General features: G+C 53.2%; 1 protein-coding gene across 1 annotated transcript; it reads left to right on the top strand.

The window, feature by feature from the left end:
* The first annotated feature begins 808 nt into the window (after positions 1-808).
* On the top strand, positions 809-16,672 carry LOC143695805 (1-acyl-sn-glycerol-3-phosphate acyltransferase alpha-like). The gene is made up of 7 exons (XM_077191034.1): positions 809-1,359; positions 3,100-3,289; positions 8,887-9,020; positions 10,913-11,088; positions 13,107-13,202; positions 14,190-14,262; positions 15,025-16,672. The coding sequence occupies exons 2-7, from the start codon at positions 3,105-3,107 to the stop codon at positions 15,780-15,782; spliced, it is 1,422 nt and encodes a 473-aa protein (XP_077047149.1). The 5' UTR covers positions 809-1,359; positions 3,100-3,104; the 3' UTR covers positions 15,783-16,672.
* The last annotated feature ends 1,387 nt before the right edge of the window (positions 16,673-18,059 follow it).

The raw sequence follows: 18,059 nt of genomic DNA, 5'->3' as shown, positions 1-18,059 counted from the left end.
CCCAGAGAGGAAAATATTCAGGATCTCTAAAATTAATTTAGGTTAAATTTGGGATAATTTAGGTTAAATTTGGGATAATTTAATTTAAATTTCACTTTTTTTCTCCCCATTTTAGGCGCCATGGAGGTGACGATTGGGGACCAAAAACTGAATTTTCTTTTTTTGGTTTTTTTGCCATTTCTGACCCCAAATCTTTGGGAATTTTCCCTCCTTGACCCCACCTCCCACAGAACGGACATTTTAGGTTAAATTTATGATTTTCTCTAGATTAAATTTGGGATTTTTCTGCCATTTTAGGCGCCATGGAGGTGACGGTTGAGGGCACAAAAACTGAATTTTCCCATGGGGTTTTTTGCCATTTCTGACCCCAAACCTCCGGGAATTTTCCCTTTTTGACCCCACCTCCCCCTGAGGACCCAATTCAGGTTCAATTTGGGATAATTTAGGTTAAAATTTGGGATAATTCAGGATAAATTTGGGATATTTTTTTTCCCTTTTAGCCACCATGGAGGTGACGCCGCAGTCCAAACTTGACCTTTTCTCATTGGGTTTTTTTGCCATTTCTGACCCCAAATCTTTGGGAATTTTTGCCTTTTGACCCCACCTGCTACAGAAGAAACATTTTAGGTTAAATTTATGATTCTTTCTATATTAAATTTGGGATTTTTCTGCCATTTTAGCCACCATGGAGGCGATGCCTTAGGGCAGAATTGAGATTTTTTTATCGATTTTTTTTGGCCATTTCTGACCCCAAATCTTTGGGAATTTTTCCTCCTTGACCCCACCTCCAACTGAGGACCCAATTCAGGTTAAATTTAGGTTAAATTTGGGATAATTTAATTTAAATTTGGGATTTTTTTGCCCCATTTCAGGCGCCATGGAGGTGACGCCAGGGTCCAAACTTGACCTTTTCTCATTGGGTTTTTTTGCCATTTCTGACCCCAAACCTCTGGGAATTTTCCCTTTTTGACCCCCCCTCCCCCTGAGGACCCAATTCAGGTTCAATTTGAGATAATTTAGAATAAATTTGATATTTTTTTTCCCCAATTTAGGCACCATGGAGGTGACGCCAGGGTCCAAACTTGACCTTTTTTAATGGGGTTTTTTGGCCATTTCTGACCCCAAACCTCCGGGAATTTTCCCTTTTTGACCCCCCCTCCCCCTGAGGACCCAATTCAGGTTAAATTTGAGATAATTTAGAATAAATTTGATTTTTTTTTTCCCCATTTTAGCCACCATGGAGGTGACACTGCAGTGCAAATTTGAGGTTTTTTAATGGGGTTTTTTTGCCATTTCTGACCCCAAATCTCCGGGAATTTTCCCTCTTTGACCCCTCCTCCACCTGAGGACCCAATTCAGGTTCAATTTGTGATAATTTAATTTAAATTTAGTATTTTTCTCCCCATTTCAGGTGCCATGGAGGTGACGGTTGAGGGCACAAAAACTGAATTTTCCCATGGGGTTTTTTGCCATTTCTGACCCCAAATCTTTGGGAATTTTCCCTCTTTGACACCACCTCCCACAGAAGGGACATTTTAGGTTAAATTTATGATCTTTTTAACATTAAATTTGGGATTTTTTCGCCCATTTTAGGCACCATGGAGGTGACGCCAGGGTCCAAATTTGACCTTTTTTAATGGGGTTTTTTTTGCCATTTCTGACCCCAAATCTCCGGGAATTTTCCCTTTTTGACCCCCCCTCCCCCTGAGGACCCAATTCAGGTTAAATTTGAGATAATTTAGGATAAATTCGATATTTTTTTTCCCCAATTTAGGCACCATGGAGGTCACACCAGGGTCCAAACTTGACCTTTTTTAATGGGGTTTTTTGGCCATTTCTGACCCCAAATCTCTGGGAATTTTTGCTTTTACACCCCACCTCCCCCTGAGGCCATAATTTAGATTAAATTTGGGATAATTTAGGTTAAAATTTGGGATAATTCAGGATAAATTTGGGATATTTTTTTTCCCTTTTAGCCGCCATGGAGGCGACGCCGCAGTCCAAACTTGAGGTTTTTTAATGGGGTTTTTTGGCCATTTCTGACCCCAAATCTTTGGGAATTTTCCCTTTTTGACCCCCCCTCCCCCTGAGGACCCAATTCAGGTTCAATTTGAGATAATTCACAATAAATTTCACATTTTTTTCCCCTTCCAGGAGCCATGGAGGTGCCGGTTAAGGGGGACAAAAACTGAATTTTCCCATGGGTTTTTTTGCCATTTCTGACCCCAAATCTTTGGGAATTTTCCCTCTTTGAGCCCACCTCCACCTGAGAACCCAATTTAGGTTAAGTTTGGGATAATTTAGGTTAAAATTTGGGATAATTCAGGATAAATTTGGGATATTTTTTTTCCCTTTTTAGGCACCATGGAGGTGACGCCAGGGTGCAAACTTGACCTTTTCTCATTGGGTTTTTTTTGCCATTTCTGACCCCAAATCTTTGGGATTTTTTGCTTTTAGACCCCACCTCCTACAGAAGGAACATTTTAGGTTAAATTTATGATATTTTTAACATTAAATTTGGGATTTTTCTGCCATTTTAGGCACCATGGAGGTGACGCCAGGGTCCAAACTTGACCTTTTCTCATGGGGTTTTTTTGCCATTTCTGACCCCAAATCTTTGGGAATTTTCCCTTTTTGACCCCCCCTCCCCCTGAGGACCCAATTCAGGTTAAATTTGGGATAAATTTGGGATAATTTAATTTAAATTTCACATTTTTCTGCCCCGTTTTGGGCGCCATGGAGGCGATGCCTTAGGACAGAATTGAGGTTTTTTAATGGGGTTTTTTGCCATTTTTGACCCCAAATCTCCGGGAATTTTCCCTCCTTGACCCCCCCTCCCCCTGAGGACCCAATTCAGGTTAAATTTGGGATAAATTTGGGATAATTTAATTTAAATTTGGGATTTTTTTGCCCCATTTCAGGCGCCATGGAGGTGACACCGCAGTCCAAACTTGACCTTTTCTCATTGGGTTTTTTTGCCATTTCTGACCCCAAATCTCCGGGAATTTTCCCTTTTTGACCCCCCCTCCCCCTGAGGACCCAATTCAGGTTCAATTTGAGATAATTTAATTTAAATTTAGTATTTTTTCCCCTTTCCAGGAGCCATGGAGGTGACGGTGGGCACGGCGGCGCTGGCCCTGGCGCTGCTGCTGCTGCCGCTGCTCTACGAGCGCTGGGGCTCCTTCCGCTTCTTCTGCAAGATGGGATTTTATAACGGCTGGATCCTGCTCCTGGCCCTGCTGGCCATCCCCCTGTGTGCCCTCAGGGGCAGGGACGTGGAGAACATGAAGTGAGAGGGGATTTTGGGGCCATTTTGGGGTGAATTTGGGACACTTTGGGGCCATTTCGGGTGGTTTTGGGTCAGTTATTGGGGTTTATGGGGTGTTTATTGGGGATTTTGGGGTTTTATAATGGCTGGATCCTGCTCCTGGCCCTGCTGGCCATTCCCCTGTGTGCCCTCAGGGGCAGGGATGTGGAGAACATGAAGTGAGAGGGGATTTTGGGGCCATTTCAGGGGATTTTGGGTCAGTTCGGGGCCATTTCCGGTGAATTTGGGGTCAGTTATTGGGGATTATGGGGGATTTTGGGGTGGTTTTGGGGCTCCTGGCCCTGCTGGCCATTCCTCTGTGTGCCCTCAGGGGCAGGGACGTGGAGAACATGAAGTGAGAGGGGATTTTGGGGCCATTTTGGGGTGAATTCGGGTGGTTTTGGGTCAGTTTGGGGCCATTTCCGGTGAATTTCTGTCATTTTTGGGGTGGTTTTGGGGTGGTTTTGGGGCTCCTGGCCCTGCTGGCCATCCCCCTGTGTGCCCTCAGGGGCAGGGACGTGGAGAACATGAAGTGAGAGGGGATTTTGGGGTGAATTTGGGCAGTTTTGGGTCAGTTCCGGTGAATTTGGGTCATTTCGGGGCCATTTCGGGTGGTTTGGGGTCAGTTATTGGGGTGGTTATGGGGGATTTTGGGGAGGTTTTGGGGGATTTTGGGGCTCCTGGCCCTGCTGGCCATTCCTCTCTGTGTGCCCTGAGGGGCAGGGACGTGGAGAACATGAAGTGAGAGGGGATTTTGGGGTGATTTTGGGCAGTTTTGGGTCAGTTATTGTGGGTTTTGTGTCATTATTGGGGTGTTCATTGGGGATTTTGGGGTTTTCCAATGGCTGGATCCTGCTCCTGGCCCTGCTGGCCATCCCCCTGTGTGCCCTCAGGGGCAGGGACGTGGAGAACATGAAGTGAGAGGGGATTTTGGGGTGAATTTGGGTGGTTTTGGGTCATTTTGGGTCGGTTATTTCATTATTCGGGGGCTTTTGGGGTGATTTCGGGGGGTTTTGGGGTGGTTTTGGGGTGGTTTTGGGGCTCCTGGCCCTGCTGGCCATTCCCCTGTGTGCCCTCAGGGGCAGGGACGTGGAGAACATGAAGTGAGAGGGGATTTTGGGGCCATTTCAGGGGATTTTGGGTCATTTTGGGGCCATTTTGGGTGGTTTTGGGTCAGTTATTGGGGATTTTGGGATTTTATAACGGCTGGATCCTGCTCCTGGCCCTGCTGGCCATTCCTCTGTGCGCCCTCAGGGGCAGGGACGTGGAGAACATGAAGTGAGAGGGGATTTTGGGGTGAATTCGGGCGGTTTTGGGTCACTTTGGGTCGGTTATTGGGGATTTTGTGTCAGTTATGGGGGATTTTGGGGGTGGTTTCGGGGGTTTTATAACGGCTGGATCCAGCTCCTGGCCCTGCTGGCCATCCCCCTGTGTGCCCTCAGGGGCAGGGACGTGGAGAACATGAACTGAGAGGGGATTTTGGGGCCATTTCAGGGGATTTTGGGTCATTTCCGGTGAATTTGGGTCAGTTCGGGGCCATTTCCGGTGAATTTCGGTCATTATTGGGGTGGTTATGGGGTAAATTGTGTCAGTTTTGGGGTGGTTTTGGGGTGGTTTTGGGGTGGTTTTGGGGCTCCTGGCCCTGCTGGCCATCCCCCTGTGTGCCCTCAGGGGCAGGGACGTGGAGAACATGAAGTGAGAGGGGATTTTGGGCTGAATTTGGGCAGTTTTGGGTCATTTCGGGGTCAGTTATTGGGGGTTTTGTATCTGTTATGGGGTTTTTGGGGAGATTTTGGGGGGATTTTGGGGTTTTCCAATGGCTGGATCCTGCTCCTGGCCCTGCTGGCCATTCCTTTATGTGCTCTGAGGGGCAGGGACGTGGAGAACATGAAGTGAGAGGGGATTTTGGGGTGAATTCGGGCAGTTTTGGGTCAGTTATTGGGTGTTTTTATCACTTATGGGGGATTTTGGGGAGATTTTGGGGTTTTACAATGGCTGGATCCTGCTCCTGGCCCTGCTGGCCATCCCCCTGTGTGCCCTCAGGGGCAGGGACGTGGAGAACATGAAGTGAGAGGGGATTTTGGGCTGAATTCGGGCAGTTTTGGGTCACTTTGGGTCAGTTATTGGGGATTTTGTGTCAGTTATGGGGGATTTTGGGGAGATTTTGGGGGATTTTGGGGTTTTATAACGGCTGGATCCAGCTCCTGGCCCTGCTGGCCATCCCCCTGTGTGCCCTGAGGGGCAGGGACGTGGAGAACATGAAGTGAGAGGGGATTTTGGGGCCATTTCAGGGGATTTTGGGTCAGTTCGGGGCCATTTCCGGTGAATTTCGGTCATTATTGGGGTGGTTATGGGGTAAATTGCGTCAGTTTTGGGGTGGTTTTGGGGTGGTTTTGGGGCTCCTGGCCCTGCTGGCCATTCCCCTGTGTGGCCTCAGGGGCAGGGACGTGGAGAACATGAAGTGAGAGGGGATTTTGGGCTGAATTTGGGCGGTTTTGGGTCATTTCGGGGTCAGTTATTGGGGGTTTTGTATCAGTTATGGGGGATTTTGGGGAGATTTTGGGGGGATTTTGGGGTTTTACAATGGCTGGATCCTGCTCCTGGCCCTGCTGGCCATTCCTTTATGTGCCCTGAGGGGCAGGGACGTGGAGAACATGAAGTGAGAGGGGATTTTGGGCTGAATTTGGGCAGTTTTGGGTCACTTTGGGTCGGTTATTGGGGTTTATGGGGTGTTTATGGGGGATTTTAGGGTGGTTTCGGGGGTTTTTGGGGTGGTTTTGGGGCTCCTGGCCCTGCTGGCCATTCCTCTGTGTGCCCTCAGGGGCAGGGATGTGGAGAACATGAAGTGAGAGGGGATTTTGGGCTGAATTCGGGTGAATTTGGGACACTTTGGGGCCATTTTGGGTCACTTTGGGTCAGTTATTGGGGATTTTGGGGTTTACAATGGCTGGATCCTGCTCCTGGCCCTGCTGGCCATCCCCCTGTGTGCCCTCAGGGGCAGGGATGTGGAGAACATGAAGTGAGAGGGGATTTTGGGGCCATTTCAGGGGATTTTGGGTCATTTCCGGTGAATTTGGGCAGTTTTGGGTCATTTCCGGTGAATTTGGGTCATTATTGGGGTGGTTTTGGGGGATTTTGGGGGGATTTGGGGTGGTTTTGGGGATTTGGGGTGGTTATAGGGGGATTTGGGTCACTTTTGGGGTGATTTTGGGGCGGCTGTGGGGAATTTTGGGTGGTTTAAGGGGTATTTTGGGTTTCTATGGAGTATTTGGGATTTCTATGGGGGATTTGGTGTTCCTATGGGGTTTTTGAGGTTTCTGTGGGGTATTTGTGGTTTTCTATGGGGTATTTGGGGTTTTCTGTGGGGTATTTGAGGTTTCCATGGGTTTTTTATGGGGTTTTTGGTGTTCCTGTGGGGGATTTGGGGTTCCTATGGGGGATTTGAGGTTTCTATGGGGGATTTGGGGTTCCTATGGGGTTTCCATGGGGTATTTTTGATTTCCATGGGGTTCCTATGGGGTATTCATGGTTTCCATGGGATATTTCTGGTTCCCATGGGGTTTCTATGGGGGATTTGTGTTTCCTATGGGATATTTGGGGTTTCCATGGGGTATTTCTGGTTCCCATGGGGTTCCTGTGGGGTATTCATGGTTCCTATGGGATATTTGTGGTTCCCATGGGGTTTCCATGGGGTTTCTATGGGATATTTATGGTTTCTATGAGGCTCCTGTGGGTTATTTATGATTTCCATGGGGTTTCAATGGGATATTTGTGATTTCCATGGGGTATTTCTGGTTTCTATGGGGTTCCTGTGGGATATTTGTGGTTCCTATGGGATATTTGTGATTTCCATGGGGTTTCTGTGGGATATTTGTAGTTTCCATGAGGGTTTTATGGGATATTTTTGATTTCCATGGGGTTCCTCTGGGATATTTGTGATTTCCATGGGGTATTTCTGGTTTCTATGGGGTTTCAATGGGATATTTGTGATTTCCATGGGATATTTGTGATTTCCATGGGGTTCCTATGGGATATTTGTGATTTCCATGGGGTTCCTATGGGATATTTCTGGTTCCTATGGGATATTTCTGGTTCCTATGGGATATTTGTGATTTCCATGAGGTTTCCATGGGTTCTCTGAGTTATTTCTGGGTTTTCCATGGGGTTCCTCTGGGATATTTGTGATTTCCATGGGATATTTCTGGTTCCTATGGGATATTTGTGGTTTCCATGGGGTTTCCATGGGATATTTTTGATTTCCACGTGGTTTCCGTGGATATTTGTGATTTCCATGGGGTTTTTGTGGGATATTTGTGCTTTCCATGGGGTATTTCTGGTTTCTATGGGGTTTCTATGGGATATTTCTGGTTCCTATGGGATATTTCTGTTTCCCACGTGGTTCCCATGGGGTTCCTCTGGGATATTTTTGATTTCCATGGGGTTTTTGTGGGATATTTGTGATTTCCATGGGGTTCCTATGGGATATTTGTGATTTCCATGGGGTATTTCTGGTTTCTATGGGGTTTCAATGGGATATTTATTATTTCCATGGGATATTTGTGTTTCCCACGTGGTTTCTATGGGATATTTCCGTTTCCTGTGGTATATTTCTATTTCCTATGGGATATTTCTGTTTCCTGTGGTATATTTCTATTTCCTGTGGGATATTTCCGTTTCCTATGGGATATTTCTATTTCCTGTGGGATATTTCCATTTCCTATGGTATATTTCTATTTCCTATGGGATATTTCTGTTTCCCCTGTGGGATATTTCTGTTTCCTGTGGGATATTTCTATTTCCTGTGGGATATTTCTGTTTCCTATGGGATATTTCTGTTTCCTGTGGGATATTTGTCATTCCTATGGGATATTTGTGATTTCCATGGGGTTCCTATGGGATATTTGTGTTTCCTGTGGGATATTTGTGTTTCCTCTGGGATATTTGTCATTCCTATGGGATATTTGTGATTTCCATGGGATATTTGTGATTTCCATGGGGTATTTCTGGTTTCTATGGGGTTTCAATGGGATATTTGTGGTTCCTCTGGGATATTTGTGCTTTCCATGTGGTTCCTATGGGATATTTGTGATTTCCACGTGGTTTCCATGGGATATTTGTGATTTCCATGGGGTTCCTGGGGGATATTTGTGATTTCCATGGGATATTTCTGGTTCCTCTGGGATATTTGTGATTTCCATGGGGTTTTTGTGGGATATTTGTGATTTCCATGGGATATTTCTGGTTCCTCTGGGATATTTGTGATTTCCATGGGGTTTTTGTGGGATATTTGTGATTTCCATGGGATATTTCTGGTTCCTCTGGGATATTTGTGATTTCCATGGGGTTTCTGTGGGATATTTGTGATTTCCATGGGATATTTGTGATTTCCATGGGATATTTCTATTTCCTGTGGGATATTTCTGTTTCCTGTGGTATATTTCTATTTCCTATGGGATATTTCTGTTTCCTATGGTATATTTCTGTTTCCTATGGGATATTTCTATTTCCTATGGGATATTTCTGTTTCCCCTGTTCTCCCCTGTTCTCCCCGTGTCCCTGACCCCGCTGTGTCCCCCCAGGATCATCCGGGGGCTGATGCAGCACGTCAAGAGGCTCTACGGGATCCGCATGGAGGTCAGGGGGGCGCAGCACTTCCCGCCCCGCCAGCCCTACGTGGTGGTCAGCAACCACCAGAGCTCCCTGGACCTGCTGGGTATGGGGCTGACCCACGGAAACCCCATAGAAACCCCATAGATCCCCATAGATCCCTGCCCCATAGAGCCCTGACCCCATAAAACCCCATAGATCCTGATCCTATAGAGCCCTGACCCCATAGAGTGACCATTGCCAATGGTCAGCAACCACCAGAGCTCCCTGGACCTGCTGGGTATGGGGCTGACCCATAGAATATCCATAAAAACCCCATAGATCCCTGCCCTATAGAGCCCTGACCCCATAGATCCCCATAGAGTGACCATTGCCAGTGACAGCAACCACCAGAGCTCCCTGGACCTGCTGGGTATGGGGCTGACCCATAGAAACCCCATAGATCTGACCCACAGATAGCCCTGACCCCATAAAACCCCATAAAAACCCCATAGATCCTGATCCCATAGAGCCCTGACCCCATAGATCCCTGCCCTATAGAGCCCTGACCCCATAGATCCCCATAGATCCCCATAGAGTGACAGCAACCACCAGAGCTCCCTGGACCTGCTGGGTATGGGGCAGCCCCATAGAGCCCCAAACTCCCCCCAGCCCCACATGTGCCCCACAGACCCCCAATGTGCCCCATAACCCCAAACCTGCTCCATAACCCCAAAGGTGCTCCATAACCCCACATGTGCCCCATAACCCCAAAGGTGCCCCATAACCCAAATGTGCCAAATAACCCCAAACCTGCCCCATAACCTGAAACATGCCCCACAGACCCCAAATGTGCCCCATAACCCCACATGTGCCCCATAACCCCAACCTGCCCCATAACCCCATAACCCCACACCTGCCCCATAACCCCAAAGGTGCCCCATAACCCACACGTGCCCCATAACCCCACACACCCCACACACCCCACACGTGCCCCACAGACCCCAAACATGCCCCACAGACCCCATACATGCCCCATAACCCCATAACCCCCCCAGGGATGATGGAGCTGCTCCCAGACCCCTGCGTCCCCATTGCCAAGCAGGAGCTGCTCTACATGGGCGGCTATGGGGCAGGTGTAGGACACCCCACAGACCCCACACGTGCCCCATAGATCCCAAACATGCCCCACATGTACCTCTGACCCTATAACTCCCCCAGGGATGCTGGAGGTGCTCCCAGATCGCTGCGTCCCCATTGCCAAGTGGGAGCTGCTCTACATGGGGGGCTATGGGGTGGCTATGGGGCAGCTCTAGGACACCCCATAGACCCCACACACCCCACACCTGCCCCATAACCCCATAAATCCCTCAGGGATGCTGGAGCTGCTCCCGGATCGCTGCGTCCCCATTGCCAAGTGGGAGCTGCCCTACATGGGGGCTATGGGGTGGCTATGGGGCAGCTCTAGGACACCCCATAGACCCCACAGACCCCAAACCTGCCCCATAACCCCATAACCCCCCCAGGGATGATGGAGGTGCTCCAGACCGCTGCGTCCCCATTGCCAAGCGGGAGCTGCTCTACATGGGCGGCTATGGGGCAGCTGTAGGGTGGCTATAGGGCACCCCATAGACCCCACACATGCCCCACACACCCCACACGTGCCCCACATGTACCTCTGACCCTATAACCCCCCCAGGGATGATGGAGGTGCTCCCGGACCGCTGTGTCCCCATCGCCAAGCGAGAGCTGCTCTACATGGGGGCTATGGGGTGGCTGTAGGGTGGCTATAGGGCAGGTGTAGGATACCCCACAGACCCCAAACGTGCCCCATAACCCCCAGGGATGATGGAGGTGCTCCCAGATCGCTGCGTCCCCATTGCCAAGCGGGAGCTGCTCTACATGGGCAGCTATGGGGTGGCTATGGGGCGGCTCTGGGGCAGCTGTAGGGTGGCTATGGGGCACCCCACACACCCCACACGTGCCCCACAGACCCCAAACATTCCCCATAACCCCCAGGGATGATGGAGGTGCTCCCAGATCGCTGCGTCCCCATTGCCAAGCGGGAGCTGCTCTACATGGGCGCCGTGGGCGTCGTGTGCTGGCTCGGGGGCATCATCTTCATCGACCGCAAACGCACCCACGACGCCATCAGCGTCATGGCCGAGGCCGCCCACACCATGCTCAGCCAGGACGTGCGTTTGGGGGTGGTTATGGGGTGATATGGGGGGCTATGGGGTGATACAAGGTGGTTATGGGGTGGTTATGGGGTGATAGAGGGTGGTTATGGGGTGGTTATGGGTGGTTATGGGGTGCTATGGGTGGTTATGGGGTGATACAAGGTGGTTATGGGGTGGTTATGGGGTGGTTATGGGGTGCTATGGGTGGTTATGGGGTGATACAAGGTGGTTATGGGGTGGTTATGGGGTGGTTATGGGGTGCTATGGGTGGTTATGGGGTGGTTATGGGGTGATATGGGTGGTTATGGGGTGGTTATAGGGTGGTTATGGGGTGGTTATGGGGTGCTATGGGACCCACGACACCATCAGCGTCATGGCCGAGGCCGCCCACACCATGCTCAGCCAGGACGTGCGTTTGGGGGTGGTTATGGGGTGATATGGGGGGCTATGGGGTGATACAAGGTGGTTATGGGGTGGTTATGGGGTGATACAAGGTGGTTATGGGGCGGTTATGGGGTGCTATGGGTGGTTATGGGGTGCTGTGGGTGGTTATGGGGGGCTATGGGGTGATACAAGGTGGTTATGGGTGATACAGGGTGGTTATGGGGTGGTTTAGGGGTGTTATGGGGTGGTTATGGGGTGCTATGGGGTGGTTATGGGGTGGTTATGGGGTGATACAGGGTGGTTATGGGGTGGTTATGGGGTGATACAAGGTGGTTATGGGTGGTTATAGGGTGGTTATGGGGTGGTTATGGGGTGCTATGGGACCCACGACGCCATCAGCGTCATGGCCGAGGCCGCCCACACCATGCTCAGCCAGGACGTGCGTTTGGGGGTGGTTATGGGGTGATATGGGGGGCTATGGGGTGATACAAGGTGGTTATGGGGTGGTTATGGGGTGATACAAGGTGGTTATGGGGCGGTTATGGGGTGCTATGGGTGGTTATGGGGTGCTGTGGGGTGGTTATGGGGGGCTATGGGGTGATACAAGGTGGTTATGGGTGATACAGGGTGGTTATGGGGTGGTTTAGGGGTGTTATGGGGTGGTTATGGGGTGCTATGGGGTGGTTATGGGGTGGTTATGGGGTGATACAGGGTGGTTATGGGGTGGTTATGGGGTGATACAAGGTGGTTATGGGTGGTTATAGGGTGGTTATGGGGTGGTTATGGGGTGCTATGGGACCCACGACGCCATCAGCGTCATGGCCGAGGCCGCCCACACCATGCTCAGCCAGGACGTGCGTTTGGGGGGTCAAGATGGGGGGATATGGGGTGATATGGGGTGTTATGGGGTGGTTATGGGTGGTTATGGGGTGATACAGGGTGGTTAAGGGGTGGTTATGGGGTGATATGGGTGGTTATGGGGTGGTTATGGGGTGCTACGGGTGGTTTAGGGGTGCTGTGGGGTGGTTATGGGGGGCTATGGGGTGATACAAGGTGGTTATGGGGTGATACAGGGTGGTTATGGGGTGATACAGGGTGGTTATGGGGTGGTTACGGGGTGATACAGGGTGGTTAAGGGGTGGTTATGGGGGGCTATGGGGTGGTTATGGGGTGCTGTGGGGTGATATGGGTGGCTATGGGGTGGTTACAGGGTGGTTATGGGGGGCTATGGAGTGATACAGAGTGGTTATGGGGTGATTATGGGGGGCTATGGAGTGGTTATGGGGTTATACAGGGTGGTTATAGGGTGATACGGGGTGATACAGGGTGGTTATGTGGGGCTATGGGGTGGTTGTGGGGTGCTATGGGTTATTATGGGGTGGTTATGGGGCAGTTATGGGATGGTTATGGGGTGGTTATGGAGCACTTATGGGGCAGCCATGGGGCGGCTATGGGGCAGTTATGGGATGGTTATGGGGCAGTTACGGGGCAGCCATGGGGCGGTTATAGGGTGGTTATGGGGTGGTTATGGGGTGGTTATGGGGCCGTTACGGGGCAGCCATGGGGCAGTTATGGGGTGGTTATAGGGTGGTTATGGGGCGGTTCTAGGGTGGCTATGGGGCAGCCCCACAGCCCGTCCTGCCCCACAGGTGCGCGTCTGGGTGTTCCCCGAGGGCACGCGCAACCACAGCGGCTCCATGCTGCCCTTCAAGCGCGGCGCCTTCCACCTGGCCGTGCAGGCACAGGTACCTGGGGGCTGTGGGGTGGGTATGGGGCGCTATGGGGTGGGTATGGGGCGCTATGGGGTGGGTATGGGGTGATGTGGGGTGGGTATGGGGCGCTATGGGGTGGTTATGGGGCGCTATGGGGTGCAGCTCCATGCTGCCCTTCAAGCGCGGCGCCTTCCACCTGGCCGTGCAGGCACAGGTACCTGGGGGCTATGGGGTGGGTATGGGGTGATGTGGGGTGGTAATGGGGCGCTATGGGGTGGTTATGGGGTGTTATGGGGCGCTATGGGGTGGGTATGGGGCGCTATGGGGTTTTACGGGGTGGTTGTGGGGTGGCTATAAAGTGCTATGGGGTGGTTATGGGGGGTTATGATGCACTATGGGGTGGTTATGGGGTGGTTGTGGGGTGGTTATGGGGAGTTATGGGGTGGGTATGGGGTGGTTATGGGGTGGTTGTGGGGTGGTTATGGGGCAGCTGTGGTATTCATGAGGCAGTTATGGGGCAGTTATGATGTGGTTATGGGGCAGTTACAGGGCAGTTATAGGGCAGTTATGGAGAGCTTGTGGGGCAGTTATAGGGCAGTTATAGGGCAGTTATAGGGCAGTTATGGGGCAGTTATGGAGCGGTTATAGGGCAGTTATAGGGGCAGTTATGGGGGCAGTTACAGGGCAGTTATAGGGTGGTTATGGGGCAGTTATAGGGCAGTTATGGGGCAGTTATAGGGGCAGTTATAGGGTGGTTATGGGGCAGCTGTGGTGTTCATGAGGCAGTTATGAGGCAATTATGATGTGGTTATGGGGCAGTTACAGGGTGGTTATAGGGGCAGTTATGGGGCAGTTATAGGGGCAGTTAAAGGGCAGTTATAGGGGCAGTTATGGGGCAGTTAAAGGGCAGTTATGGGGCAGTTATGGGGCAGCTGTAAGGTGGTTATAGGGCAGTTAAGGGGCAGTTATGGGGCAGTTATGGGGCAGGAGGAGCCCCCCCGAGCCCGTGCTGCCCCACAGGTCCCCGTTGTCCCCATCGTCATCTCCTCCTACCAGCACTTCTACAGCAAACGGGAGCGGCGCTTCACGGCCGGTCAGGGCACGGGGGAAATGTGGGGCTGGGGGGCAAATGTGGGGCTGGGGCGTTCATATGGGGGTGGGGGATTCATGTGGGCCTGGGGGCAAATGTGGGGCTGGGGGGTAAATGTGGGGCTGGGGGGTAAATGTGGGGCTGGGGGGTTCATATGGGGCTGAGGGGTTCATATGGGGCTGGGGGGCACATGTGGGGCTGGGGGGCAATTGTGGGGCTGGGGGGGTAAATGTGGGGCTGGGGGGCAAATGTGGGGCTGGGGAGTAAATGTGGGGCTGGGGGCTTCATATGGGGCTGGGGGCTTCCTGTGGGTCTATGGGCGATTTGTGGGTCTGGGGTTTCTGGTGGCTCTGGGGTCCCAATGTGGGTCTGGGGTCCCCCCTGAGGGTCTCTGTGGGTCTGGGGTCCCAATGTGGGTCTGGGGTTTCAGTGTGGGTCTGGGGTCCCCCTGAGGGTCCCGTGGCTCTGGGCTCCCTGTGTGGGTCTGGGGTCTCTCTATGGGTCCCAATGTGGGTCTGGGGTCCCAATGTGTGTCTGGGGTCTCTCTATGGGTCCCAATGTGGGTCTGGGGTCTCTCTATGGGTCTCTCTATGGGTCTGGGGTCCCAATGTGGGTCTGGGGTCCCAATGTGGGTATTTTATGGCCCCACCCCCAGGCGAGTGCGTGATCCAGGTGCTGCTCTGGGGTCTGTCTGTGGGGTCTCTCTATGGGGTCCCAATGTGGGTCTGGGGTCCCAGTGTGGGTATTTTATGGCCCCGCCCCCAGGCGAGTGCGTGATCCAGGTGCTGCCCCCGCTGCCCACTCTGGGCCTGGCTCCGGCCGATGTCCCGGCGCTGACCGAGCGCGTGCGGGCGGCCATGCTGGACGCCTTCGAGGCGCTGTCGGCCGAGCTGCGGCCCCCGGGCACCGCGGCCACTCCGGCCACTCCGGCCACCCCCGGTGACCACCAGAGTGACCACCAGAGTGACCACCCCAGTGACCGCCCCAGTGACCACCAGAGTGACCACCAGAGTGACCACCCCGGGAGTGACCACCCAAGGGACCGCCCTGGGAGTGACCACCTGAGGGACCCCAGGAGTGACCACCCCAGGAGTGACCACCCCAGGAGTGACCCAAGGAGTGACCACCCCAGTGACCCCAGGAGTGACCACCTGAGGGACCCCAGGAGGGACCGCCCCAGTGATGACCCCAGTGACCACCAGAGTGACCACCCCAGGAGTGACCCAAGGAGTGACCACCTGAGGGAGCCCAGGAATGACCACCCCAGTGACCACTCCAGGAATGACCGCCCCAGTGACCACCAGAGTGACCACACAAGGAGTGACCCAAGGAGTGACCACCCAAGAGAGCCCAGGAGTGACCACTGGAATGACCAACACAACCACACGGCCACCCAGAGTGACCCCCAGAGTGATCCCCAGAGTGACCCCCAGAGTGACCCCCAGAGTGACCCCCGGCCCTGCAGCCCCACAGGGGACCCGGCAGTGGGGCAGGGACTGAGCCCCAAGTGGAGCCTGGACTGACCCACAAGTGGGGCCCAGAGTGACCCCAAAGTGGGGCCCAGAGTGACCCCTAAGAGGGGACAAACTGACCCCTAAGAGGGGACAAACTGACCCCTGAGTGGGGACAAACGGACCCCAAAGTGGGGCAGGGACTGACCCACAAGTGACCCCCGAGTGGGGCCCGAGTGAGCCCTGAGTGGGGACAAACTGAGGCACGAGTGGGGCCTGGACTGACCCATGGCAGGATGTGGGGCTGACCCCCAAGTGGGGCCTGGGCTGACCCCCAAGTGTGGCCACAACTGACCCCGGAGTGGGGACAAACTGACCCCTAAGTGGGGACAAACTGACCCCCAAGTGTGGCCTGGACTGACCCCTAAGTGGGGACAAACTGACCCCTAAGTGGGCACGGACTGACCCCCAAGTTGGACACGGTTTGACCCCCAAGTGTGGCCACAACTGACCCCCAAGTGGGGACAAACTGACCCCAAAGTGGGGCCCGAAGTGACCCCCAAGTGGGGCCCAAAGTGACCCCCAAGTATGGCCTGGACTGACCCCAAAGTGTGGCCTGGACTGACCCCTAAGTGGGGCCTGGACTGACCCCCAAGTGGGGCCCAGAGTGACCCCCAAGTATGGCCTGGACTGACCCCTAAGTGGGGACAAACTGACCCCCAAGTGGTGTCCGGAATGACCCCCAAGTGGGGCCCAGGGTGCCCCACGGCTGGGGCGTGGCCGGGGCGTGGCCGGTGCTGATTGGCCGCCGCAGCCAAGCCCCGCCCCCTCGATGCTGTGTATTTATTTGGGGAGGGGGAGGGGGGGAGGGGGCGCGGATTTTGCCAAATTTCCCTCCCGGCCCCGCCCGGGGCCCCCCCAGCTTTTAATAAACCCCCCCCAAAATCCCCCCCCAAAAAAATCATTGTGGGGTGCTGTGACATCACTGTGACGTCATCGGGCGGGGATGATGATGTCATCAAAGGGGGAATCATTGGGGGGAGGGGTCCCGGGGTGTGGGGGGCTCCGGTTTGGGGCATTGGGGGGGGGGGGTCCTGGGGGTTGGGATCAGGACTGGGACTGGGATTTGGGCCGGGATTGGGATCGGGATTGGGGCTGGGATTGGGATTGGGATTGGGACCAGGACTGGGACTGGGATTGGGATTTGGGCCGGGATTTGGGCTGGGATTGGGATTTGGGCTGGGATCAACCAGGACTGGGACTGGGATTGGAGCTGGGATTGGGATCGGGACTGGGGCTGGGATTGGGGCTGGGATCGACTGGGATCAGAACTGGGATTGGGATTGGGATTTGGGCTGGGACTGGGATTTGGGCTGGGATCGGAACTGGGATTGGGGCTGGGATTGGGATTTGGGCCGGGATTTGGGCTGGGATTGGGATCAGGACCAGGACTGGGACTGGGATTGGGACCAGGACTGGGATTTGGGCCGGGATCAGGACTGGGAGTTGGATTGGGGCTGGGATTGGGATCGGGATTGAGACTGGGATGAGGATTTGGGCTGGGATCAAGATTGGGACTGGGATCAGAACTGGGACTGGGATTTGGGCTGGGATGGGGCTGGGATTGGGGCTGGGACTGGGATCAGGACAATGGGACTGAGACCAAGATTGGGACTGGAACCAGGACTGGGATTTGGAAGGGATCAGGATGATGGGGCTGGGACCAAGATTGGAACTGGGACTGGGATCAGAACTGGGACTGGGACTGGAATCAAGACTGGAACTGGGACTGGGATCAAAATTGGGACGGGGATCAAGATCGGGATTTGGGCTGGGATCAAGATGCTGGGACTGGGATCAATATTGGGACTGGAATTGGGTCTGGGACCAAGATTGGGACTGGAACCAGGGCTGGGATTTGGAAGGGATCAAAATGATGGCGCTGGGACCAAGATTGGAACTGGGATTGGGATCCGAACTGGGACTGGGACTGGGATCAAGATTGGAACTGGGATTGAGATGATGGGACTGGGATCAAAACTGGGACTGAGATTGGGATTGGGACTGGGATCAAGATTGGGACTGGGACTGAGACCAACGTTGGGACTGGGATCAGGTCTGGGACCAAGATTGGGCCTGCGATTTGGGCTGGCATCAAGACACTGAAACTGCAACCAAAACCCAACTGAAACCCCCAAAACCCCAACCTCGCCACCACAAAAAACACCCAAAAACACCCAAAACCACCCAATTTCTCCAAACTCTCTTTAATTCTTGCTCCTCAGCAGGCCCCGCTCGGCGTCCCTGGCGTGGCTGCGCTGGTGGCGCCGGCGGTGCGAGCTGTGCCCG

The sequence above is a fragment of the Agelaius phoeniceus genome, chromosome 27, assembly GCF_051311805.1.
Source record: "Agelaius phoeniceus isolate bAgePho1 chromosome 27, bAgePho1.hap1, whole genome shotgun sequence".
NCBI classification, from domain to species: Eukaryota; Metazoa; Chordata; class Aves; order Passeriformes; family Icteridae; genus Agelaius; species Agelaius phoeniceus.
The sequence above is the reverse complement of the archived record's forward strand: the minus strand, read 5'-3'. Positions and strand labels throughout refer to the sequence as shown.